Source organism: Erpetoichthys calabaricus, chromosome 7 (assembly GCF_900747795.2).
Source record: "Erpetoichthys calabaricus chromosome 7, fErpCal1.3, whole genome shotgun sequence".
Classification (NCBI taxonomy): domain Eukaryota; kingdom Metazoa; phylum Chordata; class Cladistia; order Polypteriformes; family Polypteridae; genus Erpetoichthys; species Erpetoichthys calabaricus.
The window spans coordinates 128,803,470-128,823,999 of NC_041400.2; the positions used below are offsets into that span (position 1 = coordinate 128,803,470).

Genomic DNA, 20,530 nt, shown 5'->3' on the forward strand with positions numbered 1-20,530 from the left:
AGTATTTTCGCTGGAAAGAGATGGCTGTATTAAATATTTGCCAACTGAATATGCCCAAGCAACATTTCAACAGAAAACGTGATCTGTAAAGAAAGTGCCAAAATATTAGGCTGCATCTGTAGCTTATCTCTTCATTAAGTCATAAAATATTAAATGATATAATCAAGTGAAAATTAAATTATGCATTATATTAATGTTAATCAACAAGGGATCATAATTCTTATTACTTGTGATAATTGCAATTATTAATTTTTAAAATTATTGTTCTCTGTGATAATTGATGAATTATGATTAGATAAATACTAAGGGACTAGATAAAAAAAACCTTCTAGGTAGAACAGGATGTCCTGAATGTTTAAATCTCCTGTAGATAAAAATAAAATTCATAGATATGAAACATATGTTTCAATCAGCCAATATAAATTATATTTAATGAGAAAGTTCTAAATGCAGTATATTGTACAAACAAGTAGGATTTATCAGGTTTAAAAAACAAACAAAAAAAAAAAACTGATAAGCATTTTCAAATATACGGTTTAATTTCTTCACGCTTATCTTAATATTCATTAAACTAATTTTTTTTTTTTAAATGAGTAAGTTATATAAATGAATTCAACATTTCACTAAGCTATTAGCACAATTAGATTTTTTTTGCACTGTCAGACAAAATAATTAAAAATACTGTATATTACTTATAAAACACAAATATTTACGGAAACTGATATACAAATTAGTAAAATGCTTCACTTAAGTATAAAATCATGTATGATTTAGTCAAAAATATCTGAAAAGATCTGTCATTAATTACAAACACCAAAATGTCATACTGTAAAATGTCAGTGTGAACATAATGCTTTTTCTTCTCAAATATAGTGCCTTCCAAAACTATTTGGTTTCTTGACTGATTCTATAGTTTTAATGAACAACAAATTCTACAATGAAATTTTGCTCTCTGCAATATGTTTGTTTCAAATTAGTTATTTTATGTTGTGGGAAAAAAAGGATAAAATGTATGTGGTTTATGCATTTCTTCCCAACACTATATTTCTTTTTTCCTTTAAAATAAAAAATGCCATGTTAAAAAGCAAATTCAGAGTTTCCATTTTGAAATTTTGTTTTCTGTGGTATTTTTATTTCAAAGGATTTGTTATTTAGTAAAATAAGAGAATTGGTCAATGGACCGCAAACTTTTGTAAAGCACCACTCTTGTGTACATTCATGAAAAATTAGTAGAACAGAGATGAAGGCAAATCTCATGCAAAATGTTTGTTAACCTTCTAATGGAAACTTATGCACATGCATGTAACACGCAGCAATCTTAAATTACAAAACAACAACTTAACCTTAAGTATAAGCCATTCCAGTTATACAGTATTAACATTAAACAAAGCTTTATAAAACAATATAAACTAGACTCTACAGTGTGTTAAAAAGTGTTACACTTTAGAACCAATGTTTCTAAGGCTCATACACACTAAAATATCCTCAGTTTTTGGGACTGCTTTAAAAAGCCATTCATCTGTTGTATAGATTTTGAACGCCAACAGAAGTGGTACAAAAAAAATACACACACTCTTAGAAACATAGGTTTTGAATTTATAAGCTGTTTTCTAATAAAGAAAAATGAAACAAAGCCTACAAACATGAACAAGTGTAGACCTGTTTTTTGTGAGGCAGACAGATCATATTGGACAGGCAGAATACCTGAAGGTGGTGGTGGACAAGAAGACATTGGAGCTCCAGGTCCGCCATGCTGGAAGGAGGCTCCAGACAAACTAAGAGAAGAGGAGAAAGGGGAAGCTGCAGAGACAACTGTTGTCCCAGAGACTGGGGGTTGTCCTGGATATGAAGGATTAGTCGATGATGCAGAAACAGTTTGAGAAGGTACAGAATGCATGTAGTGAGTTGAGTAGGGTGTAGAAGATGGAGATGGAGGTGGAGGTACAGTGTGTTGTGGTTGATAGACTGTTGGTCCCCCAGCTCCATGAGGATACTGTTGTGCCTGAAAATAGGCTAAACAGAGAAGACAAACATTGTTAGCATTTCTTTTGTAAGGCTCCAATATAAAATGATCTCTTAACAGTATGAGCACATAAGCATAATTTAAATAACTGATGAACACTTAAAAAAATTAAAAAATAAAAAATCTGTCAGATTTTGAAGAAAAATAAATTTGGCATTACTGTGCACAGACCATTCCATCCAGCACAGCTCAGTTCCTAGCAATATTTTATGTTCTAGCAGATAAGAAAATTCAATTTGAAAATTAATTATGCAAAAATCATAATATTCCCATTTCAAAGTTCATGGTTATTTTTTTATTATTGGATCATATATGCTGCCACTTTGAAGATTTTCATTACACTATGTGTGGTATTGAGATTTAAGATTACGAGCAGTAAGAACATTTTGCAACTTTTTTTTACAGTAGTTATTCAACATACATAAATATGCCACTTTCTATATATCATGCAGCAGTAAATACATGCATTAGATTAAACCAATCAAACCCTAATCTTAGACATTTTTAAAAAAAGCAGAAGATTTAACAAAAGTATGATCAATTTTAAGAGGGTCAGAAAACTAGTTAGTCTTGTCTCAAAACTAAGAAGATGGGCTGAACATCAAATCCACTCTCATTCTGTGAGGAATCAGCATATTCTCTCCAATTCTGTGTAGGTGTTCTTAGGAATTATTAGTTTTGTCCCCCCATGCTGAAGATATGAATGTTATGTAAAATGAAAAATCTAAACTGGCCCTGTAGGAGAAACATGGGTTTGGGCATGTGTAAACATTATGACAGACTGGCCTTCTGTCTATAGCTGCCTCTTATAAAGGCAGCATTGTGTCTAAGGTAAGACAGTAAAATTGCTGCTGTCAATGTAACATTTCAAAACTAAAAACAGTGAACATAGAATTTTAAGGAATTATTTAACCATGTAAGAGTTCACTTAACACTGGAGATTTTGCTTTGGAGTGTTCAGCTTAATGTGATTCTTTATTGCTTGAAAAGTCAATGTCAACTTATTTTCATTTCAAAACAATTTTGAAAGTAAAATGTATTACGCTAAAAAAAATTAAATGTCCATCCATCCATCCATCCATTGTCTCCCGCTTATCCGAGGTCGGGTCGCGGGGGCAGCAGCTTGAGCAGAGATGCCCAGACTTCCCTCTCCCCGGCCACTTCTTCTAGCTCTTCCGGGAGAATCCCAAGGCGTTCCCAGGCCAGTCGAGAGACATAGTCCCTCCAGCGTGTCCTGGGTCTTCCCCGGGGCCTCCTCCCGGTTAGACGTGCCCGGAACACCTCACCAGGGAGGCGTCCAGGAGGCATCCTGATCAGATGCCGAGCCACCTCATCTGACTCCTCTCGATGCGGAGGAGCAGCGGCTCTACTCTGAGCCCCTCCCGGATGACTGAGCTTTTCACCCTATCTTTAAGGGAAAGCCCAGACACCCTGCGGAGGAAACTCATTTCAGCCGCTTGTATTCGCGATCTCGTTCTTTCGGTCACTACCCATAGCTCATGACCATAGGTGAGGGTAGGAACATAGATCGACTGGTAAATTGAGAGCTTCGCCTTGCGGCTCAGCTCCTTTTTCACCACGACAGACCGATGCAGCGCCCGCATTACTGCGGATGCCGCACCGATCCGCCTGTCGATCTCACGCTCCATTCTTCCCTCACTCGTGAACAAGACCCCGAGATACTTGAACTCCTCCACTTGGGGCAGGATCTCGCTACCAACCCTGAGAGGGCACTCCACCCTTTTCCGGCTGAGGACCATGGTCTCGGATTTGGAGGTGCTGATTCTCATCCCAGCCGCTTCACACTCGGCTGCGAACCGATCCAGAGAGAGCTGAAGATCACGGCCTGATGAAGCAAACAGGACAACATCATCTGCAAAAAGCAGTGACCCAATCCTGAGCCCACCAAACCGGACCCTCTCAACGCCCTGGCTGCGCCTAGAAATTCTGTCCATAAAAGTTATGAACAGAATCGGTGACAAAGGGCAGCCCTGGCGGAGTCCAACTCTCACTGGAAATGGGTTCGACTTACTGCCGGCAATGCGGACCAAGCTCTGGCACCGATCGTACAGGGACTGAACAGCCCTTATCAGGGGGGCCGGTACCCCATACTCTCGGAGTACCCCCCACAGGATTCCCCGAGGGACACAGTCGAATGCCTTTTCCAAGTCCACAAAACACATGTAGACTGGTTGGGCAAACTCCCATGCACCCTCCAGGACCCTGCTAAGGGTATAGAGCTGGTCCACTGTTACGCGACCAGGACGAAAACCACACTGTTCCTCCTGAATCCGAGGCTCGACTATCCGACGGGACCCTCCTCTCCAGGACCCCTGAATAGACTTTTCCAGGGAGGCTGAGGAGTGTGATCCCTCTGTAGTTGGAACACACCCTCCGATCCCCCTTCTTAAAGAGGGGGACCACCACCCCGGTCTGCCAATCCAGAGGCACTGTCCCTGATGTCCATGCGATGTTGCAGAGGCGTGTCAGCCAAGACAGTCCTACAACATCCAGAGCCTTGAGGAACTCCGGGCGTATCTCATCCACCCCTGGGGCCCTGCCACCAAGGAGTTTTTTTGACCACCTCGGTGACCTCAGTCCCAGAGATGGGGGAGCCCACCTCTGAGTCCCCAGGCTCTGCTTCCTCATTGGAAGGCATGTTAATAGGATTGAGGAGGTCTTCGAAGTATTCCCCCCACCGACCCACAACGTCCCGAGTCGAGGTCAGCAGCGCACCATCCCCACCATATACAGTGTTGACACTGCACTGCTTCCCCTTCCTGAGACGCTGGATGGTGGACCAGAATCTCCTCGAAGCCGTCCGAAAGTCGTTCTCCATGGCCTCCCCAAACTCCTCCCACGCCCGAGTTTTTGCCTCAGCAACCACCAAAGCCGCATTCCGCTTGGCCTGCCGGTACCTATCAGCTGCCTCCGGGGTCCCACAGGACAAAAAAAATTAAATAAAAAAAAAATTAAAAAAAATTAAATGTAACAAGTTAAAATAAAATTTAAAAAAAAAACAAAAGTTAGTAACAGAAATAGCTGACAGCATTATACTGTGTTCACATGTGATGGGAGCTTGGGTTTCCTCAACTTCCCATTTTGTTATGTTAATATGACTATTTGGATGGCCTTTTGGGAGAAACATTTGGATGGCCTTTTAGGAGAAACAGTCTCTTGATTTGTTAGTGAACACAAAAAGCAATTACAGTTAAGCTCCAGTTGTTTCGAGAAAATAAAAAGGAAACTCAATATTTTAAGTGTATATAACATCTTAAAAATATCTGACCACAAGCCTCCTTGAAAAAAACAGTTGGAAGCAAAACATACAAACCTGGTCAAAAAAAACAGCTGAGTATTTAGAAAGCATCAATTTAAGACAGCAACAAAAACGGGGAAGTAAAAAAGTGATGAGTATGTATAGCAGAAGCCTTGTATTTGGTGTCTCTACACACTGCAAAATGTAAATTGATGCATACAACCAGGAAAACAGATTCTGCCTGCTGCAGAAGACATATGTCTAATCATGTCTGCAGAGGAACAGGTGAAAAAGGTTCAGAACACACCACTCCCTGGCAACCCTGTGTTGAGGAGAAAAGTCATTTGGCATAGAAGCATAACCTAAATAATGAGGAGATGTTTGATGTAGGAATTCAAGACCAACTTTTTTTTTTTTTTAATTCGTTGCATCTGGGAGAGTAAAGTTGTTAACTAAGTTTTTCTGTTGTTTTACTTTATGATGAACAAGTATGAGGGAGATATGTTTGACACACTAAATGGACACATAAGATTGAGAAAATACATTGCATATTACACAGAGAAGCACTTCCATAAAAAGAGCAATCCCCAGATTTGAATGAAGTATCGCTCTTAGTTATTAAAATAATCTTAGACGTTTGCACTTGTAACACCCGCATTTTTTTTTTTTTTTTTTTTTAAACTACTGACACTGAAATGGGTGCTGATCTGCAACAACTGCTTATGAACATGGAGTTTCAGTGCCTCTCTAATGGATCTGCCTTGTGGTGAGTTTTTGAGGTGACCAGTTTGTTTATTTGATTAAAATACCAATTTGGTCTTTTATTGTAACATGGAATATGTTATAATTGTATATTGCTTTGCATGATAAACTGAATAAGTTTAACATCAATGTGCACACAAATATTCTGAACTATTGAGACAAAATTATACGTTGTGCAGAAAACGTACAATCCTGGCATTAAACAGTAAGGAGGCAAGAGACTGCAGTGTTCTCCTGCTTACCCGGTGGATAACTAAGGCAACCTGTGGCCATCTCACTCTGCTTGCTGACAGTTTCAGTAAGTACTTTGGAGAAATGGAGAATGATTAAAAAATTTAAAGACTGGATCAGGGATCTTTCTTTTTGAATGTTTCCAACATTTTATACAGTGTAAGTAGCAGTGAACGATCTCAGTAATGGCAGTTTCTGTCATCAGATCTAAAGAAAGTTCAGAATATTCTATTTTGCTTTGGGAAAAATCTTAAAAGTCACATAAAACTTGAAACAATTTTTTCTTTTACTGATTTAATGTATTTTTGAGCTGTCTTGATTTGATCCTTTTGTATTAATACATCTGTATTAATGTATTGAGCACAACATCACCAACACGACACAATTAGAAACTGCGCAACTGACATCAATGGACAACACAAAAATCTTAAAATCTGTCAAAAAGAAACGCATTATTTGTGAATGCAAACATTTTTATCTCATATAGTTGCTGATAGGCACTTGTTTCAAATAGATTACTGTGGAAATGCTCGGCCTTGAGCACTACTAATTTAGGTTAAAGCAGCACTAAACTGGAACATTTCTGGTTTTATATGTCAAAGTGAGCCAGCTTAAGAGTGGTGCTTACTATTATGGATTGAAGATGCTGCCATGGGAATATGTGGTTTGTCTCTGTGGGTATGTGTTGTGAGGTACAGTGTGTGTGCGCACACAGGGAGCCTATAATTAATGACCAGTACGAGCTCTTTTGCAGGGGTTTAGCTGCACATGCCAATGTACTCACAGCCTCGCGCTAGCATCTACTTGGATAGGTGAGTGGAGTAGACGGGGATGGCAGATTCGTTGGATAATCTTTCCAGTTATATTTAAGGAGTTGCCAGCAAACAGGGGTCAGTGGACCTAAAGGTAAGGCAGAGGTATGCACTGCTGAGCTATACAGGAAGCAGTTTTTTTTCTTTTTGGGGACATCTTTGTAAAAAAAAAATAAATAAATAAATAAAATAAAAAAATTATACATATATATCACAGAGTGATAGTATTGGTGGAGGTATATATACATATTTGGTTTTAGAATAATTTTTTCTTTTGGAAACTTTGTTTCTTGTAAACTTTTTTTTTCCTATTTTTCCCTTTTGAAGAGCTTCCTCAGCCAGGTTCAAAGAAGGAAGACTGGCTTTATTTTTTGTGTGCGAGTAGTTTTTGTATAGAAGACTGTAGGAGTGCGCTGTACGTACTGTAAATAGGTCTGAACTTTTAAATTAAGGTGTAAGACAAATAATGGGCTGCAGAAAAAACACCGAATGACAACAAAATTATAAAACTTTGTTTATAATCTCCTAAAAATACCAAATGTAAAAGTAAAAAAGCAAACTTATCACAGAAATAAAATACTCACGTTGAGGATACGACTGGTGAGGAATGTTGGATGAATATGAGTAAGCTGGAGTTGAGCTGTGGTTCCTGACAAAACCTGGAAGAGGTGGTTCACCCTAGATATATTGTATAAGTGAAAAGGGAAACAAAAGTGCTTACTGGACAATTAAGCTGTTAGAAGTTACAACACACAACATGCATAAAAGAACAGTTTCTGTATTACATGCTACTGTCACAGTAGCAAATGGGCTAGGGCACAAAATCACTTCATGTGTTCTTAAGACATGCTAAAGGGTATAAAGGTTCTCCCAACACACCTTACTTCAAATGGAAAAAAAAATAAGCAATTTTAGAATAAGAATGTAAATGATTTGTTAAAAGGAATCATAACAAAATGCTGAAATAAGCTAAACAGGGAAAAGTAAAATAAATTTTTGTTTTTGTAAAAGTTTAACAAAATGTATCACAATACTTTAAAGATTTTTAATCATAGGACTCTAGAAGACATTAAATATGGTAGCAATTTTGGTTGTTAAGCTGTTAAAGAAAAGGCTTAACAACTGGAGAAAAAGTAAACTAAATAATGATATTCTAAAATGGAAGCCTAAAAAAAGCTGTCACATACAAGTTACCCTCAACTATATACAGTCTGTATGATTTATATTTGGCATTTAAGACACTTCACACCTTGGAATTCTCTATATACAGTCATATGAAAACTTTTGGGAGCCCCTCTCAGTCTGCATTCTAATTTACTCAACTTTCAACAAAAAAAGATAACAGTGGTATTTCTTTCATATCCTAGGAACACTGGAGTACTGGGGTGTTTTCCGAACAAAGATTTTTAGTGAAGCAGTATTTAATTGTATGAAATTAAATCAAATGTGAAAAACTGGCTGTGCAAAAATTTGGGTCCTCTTATAATTTTGCTGGTTTGAATGCATGTAACTGCTCAATACTGATTACTTGCAACACCAAATTGGTTGGATTAGCTCATTAAGCCTTGAACATCATAGGCAGGTGTGTCCAATCATGAGAAAAGGTATTTAAGGTGGTCAATTGCAAGTTGTGCTTCCCTTTGACTCTCCTCTGAAGAGTGACAGCATGGGATCCTCAAAGCAACTCTCAAAAGATCTGAAAACAAAGATTGTTCAGTATCATGGTTTAAGGGAAGGCTACAAAAAGCTATCTCAGAGGTTTAAACTGTCAGTTTCAACTGTAAGGAATGTAATCGGGAAATGAAAGGCCACAGGCACAGGTGCTGTTAAACCCAGGACTGGCAGGCCAAAAAAAATACAGGAGTGGCATATGCGCAGGATTGTGAGAATGGTTACAGACAACCCACCGATCACCTCCAAAGAACTGCAAGAACATCTTGCTGCAGATGGGGTATCTGTACATCGTTCTACAATTCAGCACAATATGCACAAAGAACATCTGTATGGCAGGGTGATGACAAAGAAGCCCTTTCTGCACTCACGCCACAAACATAGTCGCTTGTTGTATGCAAATGCTCATTTAGACAAGCCAGAATCATTTTGGAACAAAGTGCTTTGGACTGATGAGACAAAAATGGAGTTATCTGGTCATAACAAAAAGCGCTTTGCATTGCAGAAGAAGAACACCGCATTCCACAAAAACACCTGCTACCTGCTGTCAAATTTGGTGGTGGTTCCATCATGCTGCGGGGCTGTGTGGCTAGTTCAGGGACTGAGGCTCTTGTTAAAGTCAAGGGTCGGATGAATTCAACCCAATATCAACAAATTCTTCAGGATAATATTCAAGCATAAGCCACAAAGATGAAGTTACGCAGGAGTTGGATAGTCCAACTAGACAATGACCCAAAACACAGTTCGAAATCTATAAAGGCATTCACGCTGAGGGAGAGGTACAATGGCTGTCACAGTCCCCTGACTTGAAAATAGTGCTGGGCGGTATGACCAAAATTCTATATCACGGTATTCTTCAAAATTAAACCGGTTTCACAGTATTGGACGGTATTTTTTTTTCCCCCCATGCATGAGTGGATGTTAACCACATTTTCCACTACAATTACTGGCTAAGAATAACCTATTCCACAGTCATGAGAATTGTACAAAAAAACATTTTAATGTGCACACAAGTACTAATACAGGTTTGCATGGCCACATTAAGTGATAGTTTTCATGGGGGTGGCACTAATGAAGAGAAGGAATCACACTGCATGACAGTTGCAGTCAAAATATAGAACCTTTTTAATGAACAAATTTTGCAAACAATTTAAACTAAAATTTTGACAACATATTTTCAACCATCCAAAGAGGCATTTAGACTTGGTAAAATATCCAGAGGTGCTTGTCAAAAGTTGTATTGCACTGAACATGTCTTAGAAAAGGAATAAATAGTAAATATTTTTTGTAAACCAACTACACTTTCTGTTAATGTTAACAATCTCTGTCCATTGACACAATAAAGTGACTTTTTAAAGAACTTTACCATCATTAAACTGCATAATATTTAAACTAATAAATAGTAACAATAAAATAATCGTGCAACTTCCAGTAATAATACTATTACTTCAAGACTTCAAGTCCAGGTGCATTACACAGTACAGTATTCACCAAATAAAAAAACAATAAAACAAGTGCAACTTGCTGATGACATCTTTACCAACTGAACCATCATTAAGGCAAACTGCATTAATATGGACCTTGCTTCAAGCTAAGCTATATACATAAATAATAAAACTGCAAGTTGCATTTATAATGCTATTTGTGGTATAGCCCTATAGAAGTGTATTAGGGCCACGGTGAAGAAAAAAAAAACTATATGTCGAGAATAAAGTCGACATGTTGACTTTACTCTCGTAGTTTATTTTGTAATTAAAATAGAATGTCGCAAACTAAACATCCTAAAATCAATATTTAATTTACTAGATATTCTCAAACCCTGTCATAAGTTAATGAAGCATATTAAATGCTTTGTGTTATGTGTTCCCCGATCCAGTTGTTAATCACTACGCTTCTTAAAATGACTTCCTCTGTATTAATTGGCGGGGCAAGCATCGATCGCCGCACAGAATACATTCACTTCATGATATTCCTGCTCTCTGAACATTTAGAATACTAAGATAAATACTTGATATCATTTTCAGGATGAAATGCATTAAAGCAGGTATTAAACATGCATGGTAGTGTGGCTGTAGTGCTGCTCCATCACAGTAATGGGTCCCCAGGTCTACGTTCAGTGTAGAGAACTTTATGGCAGGTGTGACGAGGCTCCAGAAAACTGGATGTATGAATGGGTACTGCACAGGTTTAACTGAAATATTGTGTAAATGTTGGGTTCGTGATCTGGTATTCGGACACACGAACACAGGATTCAATGGATGTTCTTCTGAGCGGGCTTTCTTTATTGCATGCGTGCTGTCTGTCTGACGTACCAAACCCCCAGTTCCTATCCTTCCTTTTTCTTTCTCCACATAACCAACCACCACATGATAAATGTCTTTGTGAAATTAAAACTAGTTATAATCTCAGACCAAGGAGTGTTCAGAACTTAAAAAAAAAAAAAAATCTTCGTTATACATGTTTAATTATGCCGTCCATTCAGGGTTGCACCCATCCCAGCAAGCATTGTGTGCGAGGCAGGAGCAAATCCTGAACATGGTGCCAGCACATCGCTGGGTGAATACGAGCAATACCTACACTAACAGGGTTAATATAGCATAACAAAACCCCTCCAGGTAAACCAACCAGAAAAACATGCAAATTCACACCAAGGAACACCTGGGACCACATAGCTGCGAGGCAGCAGTGCAACCTCCACACCACCATGCTCCCACATGATTAATACTTTAATGCATTTCATCATGAAAATTATATCAAGTATTTATCTTAGCATTCTAAATGTTCAGGGAGCAGGGATATCATTAAATTAATGTGTTCTGTGTGCTGCCAGCGTCTCCTCTTAGTGCAAGAGGAAGTCAGTTTAAGAAGCAGGAGCAAATAACATGGCTCCAGGAACACTTAGCACAAAGCATTTAATGTGCTACATAACTTATGATGGGGTTTGAGAAAATCTAGTAAATTAAATATTCATTTTAAGATGAAGTTTAGTTTACGATGTTCTACTTTATTCTCGTAATTTGTTATTAAAGTCAACATGTCGACTTTATTCTCATCATAAGCGTTGAGATTAACGTGGAAATGTCGAGAATAAAGTCAACATGTCGTCACTCTATTACACAGTACCCAGGTACATTACACAGTATTGAAAAAAATAAAACAAGTACAACTTGGCTTGCAGTATTATCCAGTAGTATAGAAACGGTATTCACACATTTGAACATAATGGTCCACATCCGACCTTTTAAATCCAAAGTATCTCCAGACAACAGACACGGCTCCTTTTTCCAGCAAAAGATCTTCTGTGTCCTCATGTTCAACTTTATCGTCTGCTACAGCTTCAGTTTCGGAATGTTCTCTGTCCATTTTGACCGCGCAATACCTCCACTACCGCATGTACTCCATTGTATGCGTTTAGCGGTGTAGCAGTGAAAAAAGTCCCCCTTAAACAGTTTCCCGCTGCACCACGTTCCGAACATTGTTTAGGCAATTTAAACCGGTGTAGCGATATAAGAAAAATCCATATCATAACAAAATTAAAAAACAGTTTTCGGTATGAATCAGTATACCGCCCAGCACTATTTGAATATCATCGAAAAATCTATGGGATGATTTGAAGCAGGCTGTCCATGCTCGGCAGCCATCAAATTTAACTGAACTGGAGGGATTTTATATGGAAGAATGGTCAAAAATACCTCCATCCTAAATCCAGACACTCATCAAAGGCTATAGGAGGCATCTAGAGCCTGTTACATTTGCAAAAGGAGGCTCAACTAAGTACTGATGTAATATCTCTGTTGGGGTGCCCAAATTTATGCACCTGTCTAATTTTGTTATGATACATATTGCACATTTTCTGTTAATCCAATAAAACTTAATGTCACTGCTGAAATACTACTGTTTCCATAAGGCATGTCATATTAATAAGTAGTTGCTACTTTGAAAGCTAAGCCAATTATAAACAAAAATCCAAAGAATTAAGAGGGGTTCCCAAACTTTTTCATAGTACTGTATCTAACACATTTTAGAAGCCTCTAAGATTCAAAGTTTAATGTTTACCAAGATTCATTAATTTGTAGTACTGTGAAAATAACTTAAATTACATCTGTAAAATCAATTTGTAGTAATTTGAAAATAACTTAAATTACACCTGTAAAAACGATTCACACCAATAGTATATGTATAAAAAATTCTTATGTAACAGCCAACCAGGCTAAAAAGTTGTACATCTTTTGTTACATCGAAGACTCATAAAGAATGCTTTTCTAAAAAGACTTTTACTCATAGGATTTTAAGCTACCAGGACAGAAAAATATTTTTGAGGGAATTTCAGCATTATTTTAATAATTACATGAATATATATCATTCAAATCAGAGTTAATACATTCATAATTCTTGTTTTCTAGTTTCTAATGGGCCCAGAAGCAAAGTAGAAAACTGCTAATTTGGTTGAACATGAGGTAGCTTTTCCAGAGAAGGTTATTTACTTGTTCTGTACAACTATTATGATCTAAAAACACTGCTGCCCATCAGAAAAAGTGCCATCATTCCAGGTTTTTCGCTGAGCACATCTCTTTCAGGGTATAGTAGTGTATTAATAGATTTTCAGTTAAATTTATGGGTGGCACAGTGGGTGGTTGTACGGTCTCTCAGATCCAGCATCCTGGTTTTGAACAATTACTAGGGGGAGTCTGCAACTTCTCTCCATGTCTGTGTGGACTTTCCTCCCGCATCCCCAAACATCTGCTGGTTAGGTTAACCAACAGTTCCAAATTGGTTCCAAGTGTGGAACAGTGGTCAAGTGCATGAGTGGGCTTTGTGTTGCACTACTGAATTGTCCAGGGCTGTTGCCTGCCTCATGCATCCAGCAGCCAGGACAGGCTATGGCACTCAACAACCTTAAATTCAATTGAAGTCAGTTTGAGAATATTATGGTACATTAAAACAAACTAACACCAACATATAGCAAGGTTAAAATGTGTTGTAATGTTTACATTTGTAGTAGATTAGTATAGTGAAGGCTTCACAAATATTATTTGACTGAAAGTACCTTTTTTTTTTTTTTGTTACCTATTGAACACTTTGAATATAGCATGCTATGGGTGATTTAAATCACCAGAGTGGCCAACCAGAGGGTTAATTTAACAGAAAGAAATAAAGTACAAGGTTAGTTTTAATATTTAACAGTTCTATCCTTGCCCAACCCACATCATGTAAAAACACTAAAATTCATGAGGTGTATTTATTAGCTGTCATATATAGTGGCTTGCATAAGTATTCAATCCCCTTGAAATTCATCATAATTTTCTGCATGACAAAACATTACTTTTAAGTACACATTTATTCATTCAGTATTTTTAATGTGAACTCTTATACTGTAGCAACACATTTCCAAAATTAAAATAAACCATTTTCTGTAGATATTTAACTGAAGAACACATTAACACTTAACTGAAGAACACATTAATACTCTGTTGAGAACCGTTTTGCCGCAATACCAGCCTTAATTCTTTTGGAGTATGTATGTACCAGTTTTGCACATTGTTCAGGAGTGATTCTTCCCCATTCCTCTTAGCAGAAGTTAAAGATATCCCATAGATTGGTGGGATGCCACCTCTGGACAGCAGTTTTCAAATTGTGCCACAGATTATCAATAGGATTAAGATCAGGGCTTTGACTTGACCACTGCAAAACATCCACCTTTCTGTTTCTGAGCCATTCTAGTGTTGCTTTGGCCTTATGCTTAGGGTCATTGTCTTACTGAAAAATGAATACTCTCCCGAGTTGTAGGTTCATACCAGAATGGTACAAGTTTCTCCTGCAATATTGTGGGTTACTTCTGTCCATCAATTTTCCCTTCAACTCTGACAAGATTTGGAGTCTCAACACATGAAAATCATCCCCATAGCATGATGTTGTCACCACCATATTTCACCATAGGTACGGTGTTTCTTGAGACATGGGCAGTGTTAGTTTTATGCCACATATACCTATTTAAAGACTGAGTTTTTCTCATACTTTGTAGCAAATGCCACACATGCTTTTATATGGACATTCTTAAAAGATGGCTTTATTCTTGCTACCCTAACCTAGACGCCTGTTTTATGGAGAGCTTTTAAAATGGTGGACCCATGCACCTAGACTCCAGTTTCAGCCAAAGAGAGCTTCAGACTTCTGAGAGTGACGGTTGGATTTTTAGTAGCCTCCCTCTCACCAGTTGACTTCTTACACTGATGTTTAATTTGCAGGGATGGCCTGAACGTTCCACTTTCTAATGATGGATCCGACAGTGCTTAATTGAACATTCAAACTGTTTTTTGTAGCCGTTTTCCTGCCTTGTGCATTTCAGTGATTTTTGTTCCTCATTGATTTTATTCCTCATATCAACTGAAAGCTGCTTTGTCTTAATTTTTGCAGTGACTGTCCAACAAAGAATACGGCCCATACAAAGGGTGTTTTTTTATATATCCAGAGACATATAAAGGACTCTTAAGTAGTACCTAATTATGTTTATGGTCAAATGACTGTCACCTTTGTGTAATTTGTCAGCTATATAATCTTGGAGCTTCCAAAGCACAGAGGTTTAAATACTTATGCAAACCGTAACTTTTGAGGTTTTCTTCTTCAGTTAAATATCTACAGAAAACAGTTAGACTTTGGAAATGTATTGTTATAGCACAAGAGTTCACATTAAAATACTGAATGAAAAGATGTGCACAAATCTTTTGTCATGCACAAAATTATGGCGACTTTCAAGGGAATTGAATATTTTTACACGCCTCTATACTACAGAACATCTGTCACATCCGATATCATTTTTGGCTTCTTTTAAACATTAACAACCATATTTCATCTAAACTAATATCAACCATGAAAAAAAACAAATTAAAGACTAAAAAGAAATATGCACGTATAAAAAAGGCTGCTCAAAATAACCACTGCCACCATCAAGAATTACAAAGTACATGATATAGTGGGAAAATTACATAGCATAGTTTACTGAGAATGGCAATGTGTACGCATGGCTGTGCTAAAGAAGTCATAGTCTGAGGAACTGAGTTTTATACCTGAGTATCTGAGGAGGAAGAGAAGGAAGAGGAAGCTGCAGGTGGAAAACCTGGAAGGGCAGTGGGAGTTTGGTTACTCCATGAGGTAACAGTAGGGGCAGGTCTAACCTAAATTAAACAAAAACAAACACCAATAGTGGAAAAAAAGCTAAATAAAGCACCTGCAAAATGGAAATAATCCCCACACATACTAGTTTTTCCAACTTGTTTTCATATAAAGTAAATTGACAAATCAACAAGTAAATCAGTCGCAGAATAAAACGTGCAAAAAAGAGTAACTTGTTTAAAAGAAAAAAAAAAAAAAAAAAAAAAATCCTGACAACGGTAGAATTCAAGAGTACCATACAGGTATTACCTGTGGGTAGTACTGCTGTGGCACAGCCTGTGGTTGGTTCTGTGGCACAGGAGTGCATATCTGCTTAGCAGATGTTGGTTGTCTTGTAGAATGTTGCTTCTCATATGGAAAAGCATGAGTTGGTTGCCCTATAGCCTGTTCACCAAGTGCTCTATGCAGTCGATCACGAAGCAGCATGATATTTCCCTGTTGGAAGAAGTCACAGAATACATTTTTTCTGTCAAATTAAAAGATAAACAGAATTTTTAAACTGGTAATAAAGTCATTGAGTCACTATTTTCACATAAACATCTTAAAACAGTACATTTAGAGTTTTGTGGTTGTAGAAAATGAAAAAGGAGGAAATGCATAGAATGGAAGGAACAAGCATATTGACTCCCAATATTTTACAAAGATTCCAAACAATTAACTTACTGTATGGATAAGAATGGCTATAAATGCTATGCAGGCCAGAAGGTAGTCAAGGTGAGTAAGCATGTTCTTATACAACTTCTTCCAACTTCAACTTCTGGATTTCCCTGTTCTGCCTGCAGTGCCAAATCAAAAAACTGCTAGAGGCATTCAGGGAAATAAGCTCAGCTGGCTATGGCACTGTGCCATATCTGGCTTTATTTGCCAGACCATGGATTTTCAAATTTATCTGTGTATCTTAATTGGGCACCCTGTGCTTTTCTTGGTTCCAAGCTACCATCACCACCCAAACAAAACTCTACCAAAGTGCACAGTAATGGTGGAATCATGGGATCAGTATGAATTAATTTTATTTTTTATTGGATACTTCCAACTATTTAGTCAAATCCTCTCTAAACATTCACATTTTGAGTCAAGTCAAGTTGGGGAGCATGCACTGGTACAATGCGTTACCGCACCCACTACACAGCAAAACAACTCGGGATCCCGGTTTGCAACCCCCCAGGCAGACACGCAGTCCAAGCCCCACCCTCCGGAAATGACCCTCTATCTGTCGTAGCCAGGTGTTACATGGGCGACCCCTTGGCCTGGTCCAGCCACTCGGTTCCCCAACAATGAGGATCTTACGAGTCGGATCACCCCCGGGAAAACGCTCCACATGGCCGCAGTGCCGTAACGGACGTTCCCTCACAATGCAGGTAATGCGCCTCATTCGGGACTCCACGAGCAACCGATCATTCAACACAAAGTCAAACCAACAGTACCCAAGGCTTCTCCGGAGAGACACAGTACCAAAGGAGTTCAGTCTTCATATCAGGTCACTGGATAGCGTCCATGTCTCGCAACCATATAGCAAGACAGGAAGCACCAAGACTCTAAAGATTTGGACCTTCGTCCTTTTGCATAGATATTGGGAGTATCACACACCCCTTTCCAGCGACCTCATGACCCCCCATGCTCTCCCAATCCGTCTACGGACTTCATAGTAAGAGTCACCAGAGACATGAATATCACTGCCACGGTAAGTAAACCTCTCAACAAGGTCGACACTCTCTCCGCAAAGAGACACACTGCAGAGGTCTGTGCCCAAGAGGTCATTAAAGGCTTGGATTTTGTGGATCTACTAAAAAAGGACACTATTAAGTTGTAAACCTATTTGCTATTAGTAAAATCCCTGATTACCACAGACCTTTTCTGTGGGGTTTTAAGCATGGAGGGCAGGTAGGCACACAAAAAGCCAGTGAAAAGTGCTCAGTAAGAGAAGGATGGTTAAATTGCATTCCTGTCTTCAGTTACTCATGGGAAAAGTTGGCTGTTAAAACTAAGAATTATGACAAAAACTCATATACAGTATGAATGATAACGTGGAGCTTAGGAGGAAAATGTGATCATGGAATGCAGACATCAGACATTAAAAAACATGCCAATTTTGGCATTAACTAAAGTATTGTGTGAGAGACAGAGTAAATAAATTAGACGCATATTAAATTCTGTATTGGCAGCAGGTGGATATCAATTACATAATTAACATCCTATTCAAACAGTACTTGCAGTTTGAAAGCATATGCTTACGAAAACTCAAAACATTATACAGTGGGGCAAAAAAGTATTTAGTCAGCCACCAATTGTGCGAGTTCTCCCACTTAAAAAGATGAGAGAGGCCTGTAATTTTCATCATAGGTATACCTCAACTATGAGAGACAAAATGAGAAAAAAAGCCAGAAAATCACATTGTCTGATTTTTGAACAATTTATTTGCAAATTATGGTGGAAAAAAAGTATTTGGTCAATAACAAAAGTTCATCTCAATACTTTGTTGGCAATGACAGAGGTCAAACGTTTTCTGTAAGTCTTCACAAGGTTTTCACACACTGTTGCTGGTATTTTGGCCCATTCCTCCATGCAGATCTCCTCTAGAGCAGTGATGTTTTGGGGCTGTCGCTGGGTGACACAGACTTTCAACTCCCTCCAAAGATTTTCTATGGGGTTGAGATCTGGAGACTGGCTAGGCCACTCCAGGACCTTGAAATGCTTCTTACGATGCCATTCCTTCGTTACCCGGGCGGTGTGTTTGGGATCATTGTCATGCTGAAAGACCCAGCCACATTTCATCTTTAATGCCCTTGCTGATGGAAGGAGGTTTTCACTCAAAATCTGACGATATATGGCACCATTCATTCTTTCCTTTACACGGATCAGTCGTCCTGGTCCCTTTGCAGAAAAACAGCCCCAAAGCATGATGTTTCCACCCCCATGCTTTACAGTAGGTATGGTGTTCTTTGGATGCAACTCAGCATTCTTTCTCCTCCAAACACGACGAGTAGAGTTTTTACCAAAAAGTTCTATTTTGGTTTCATCTGACCATATGACATTCTCCCAATCGTCTTCTGGATCATCCAAATGCCCTCTAGGAAACTTCAGACAGGCCTGCACATGTACTGTCTTAAGCAGGGGGACACGTCTGGCACTGCAGGATTTGAGTCCCTGGCGGCGTAGTGTGTTACTGATGGTTGCCTTTGTTACTTTGGTCCCAGCTCTCCGCAGATCATTCACTAGGTCCCACTGTGTGGTTCTGGGATTTTTGCTCACCATTCTTGTGATCATTTTGACCCCACAGGGCGAGATCTTGCGTGGAGCCCCAGGTTGAGGGAGATTATCAGTGGTCTTGTATGTCTTCCATTTTCTAATAATTGCTCCCACAGTTGATTTCTTCACACCAAGCTGCTTACCTATTGCAGATTCCATCTTCCCATCCTGGTGCTGTTCTACAATTTTGTTTCTGGTGTCCTTTGACAGCTCTTTGGTCTTGGCCATAGTGGAGTTTGGAGTGTGACTGTTTGAGGTTGTGGACAGGTGTCTTATATTGATAACGAGTTCAAACAGGTGCCATTAATATAGGTAACGAGTGGAGGACAGAGGAGCCTCTTACAGAAGTTACAGGTCTGTGACAGCCAGAAATCTTGCTGGTTTGTAGGTGACCAAATACTTATTTTCCACTATAATTTGTAAATAAATTCTTTAAAATCAGACAATGTGATTTTCTGGATTTTTTTTCTCATTTTTGTCTCTCATAGTTGAGGTATAGCTATGATGAAAATTACATCTCATCATTTTAAGTGGGAGAACTTGCACAATTGGTGGCTGACTAAATACTTTTTTGCCCCATTGTATACTATAAAAAATAATTTTACATTTTCTCTTATTGAAGACATTTTAAATATTTGCTCGTCAATATGTATAGCATGCACTGGGGATGCAACTTATCATTCAGAACATAGCGGCAACCAATCATCTTTGAATTTACAAAAAGTAAAGAACTTTACGTGGTAAATATCCACTGCAGATATACAAAATACCTACCTGATTAGTGTTACAAGGAAGATAAGCCATAGCAGTATTCAGACTTCCTTGTGAAGCAAGTAGATTAGCATATTGACTCATCTTCTCAGCAAGAAGTACTCCTACATTATTGGTGTTAACACCTTGTGTCATCTCCACTGCTTTGCGAAGTACTGTGACTTTCTCAATTAAGTCCTAAAATAGTAAGGAAATTAAGAAAAATAATTACTTTTGTTGGGGAGAGTGGAAATGGCCAGAGGTGAACTTTAAGTACTTAACCTGCCACAAATCTAAGAATGCCTGAATTGGCTTAACAGCAATAAATATGTTTGTCGAGTGTATGTAGAGGCCAAATGATTGATACAGTAAATCACTGATAGAGGACATGTACAAAAACATTAAACTAAGTGATCCATGAAAACTATTACACATTAACAACTACTTCAAAACACAATTTACACTGGGGCATACTTTGCTTATATTTGAGAGAACCCCCACAAGACATCTCTGGCCTTTTGAAAACTGGACCCACACAATCAGCCCCCTTTCTTCACTGTGACTGCCTAAAAGGCCTGTTATGATCTGGACATGCGGGCTGCAGAT

At 38.4% G+C, this 20,530-nt stretch overlaps 1 protein-coding gene across 12 annotated transcripts in view; it reads right to left on the reverse strand.

Annotated features, from left to right (window-relative positions):
* The window catches only part of sec31a (SEC31 homolog A, COPII coat complex component), a 69,554-nt gene that overhangs the window by 13,909 nt on the left and 35,115 nt on the right, over nucleotides 1–20,530 (reverse strand). For 4 of the 12 annotated variants that reach the window (XM_028805355.2, XM_028805353.2, XM_028805352.2 and 1 more), the window contains 6 exons: nucleotides 19,949–20,122; nucleotides 16,178–16,363; nucleotides 15,823–15,930; nucleotides 7,672–7,765; nucleotides 1,705–2,013; nucleotides 326–364 (listed from right to left, as the gene is read on the reverse strand). In XM_028805355.2, coding sequence (XP_028661188.1) covers nucleotides 326–364; nucleotides 1,705–2,013; nucleotides 7,672–7,765; nucleotides 15,823–15,930; nucleotides 16,178–16,363; nucleotides 19,949–20,122 — 910 coding nt within the window. The remainder of the gene's footprint in view (nucleotides 1–325; nucleotides 365–1,704; nucleotides 2,014–7,671; nucleotides 7,766–15,822; nucleotides 15,931–16,177; nucleotides 16,364–19,948; nucleotides 20,123–20,530) is intronic. The other 8 variants (XM_028805354.2, XM_051929663.1, XM_051929662.1 and 5 more) reach the window with 4 other exon arrangements.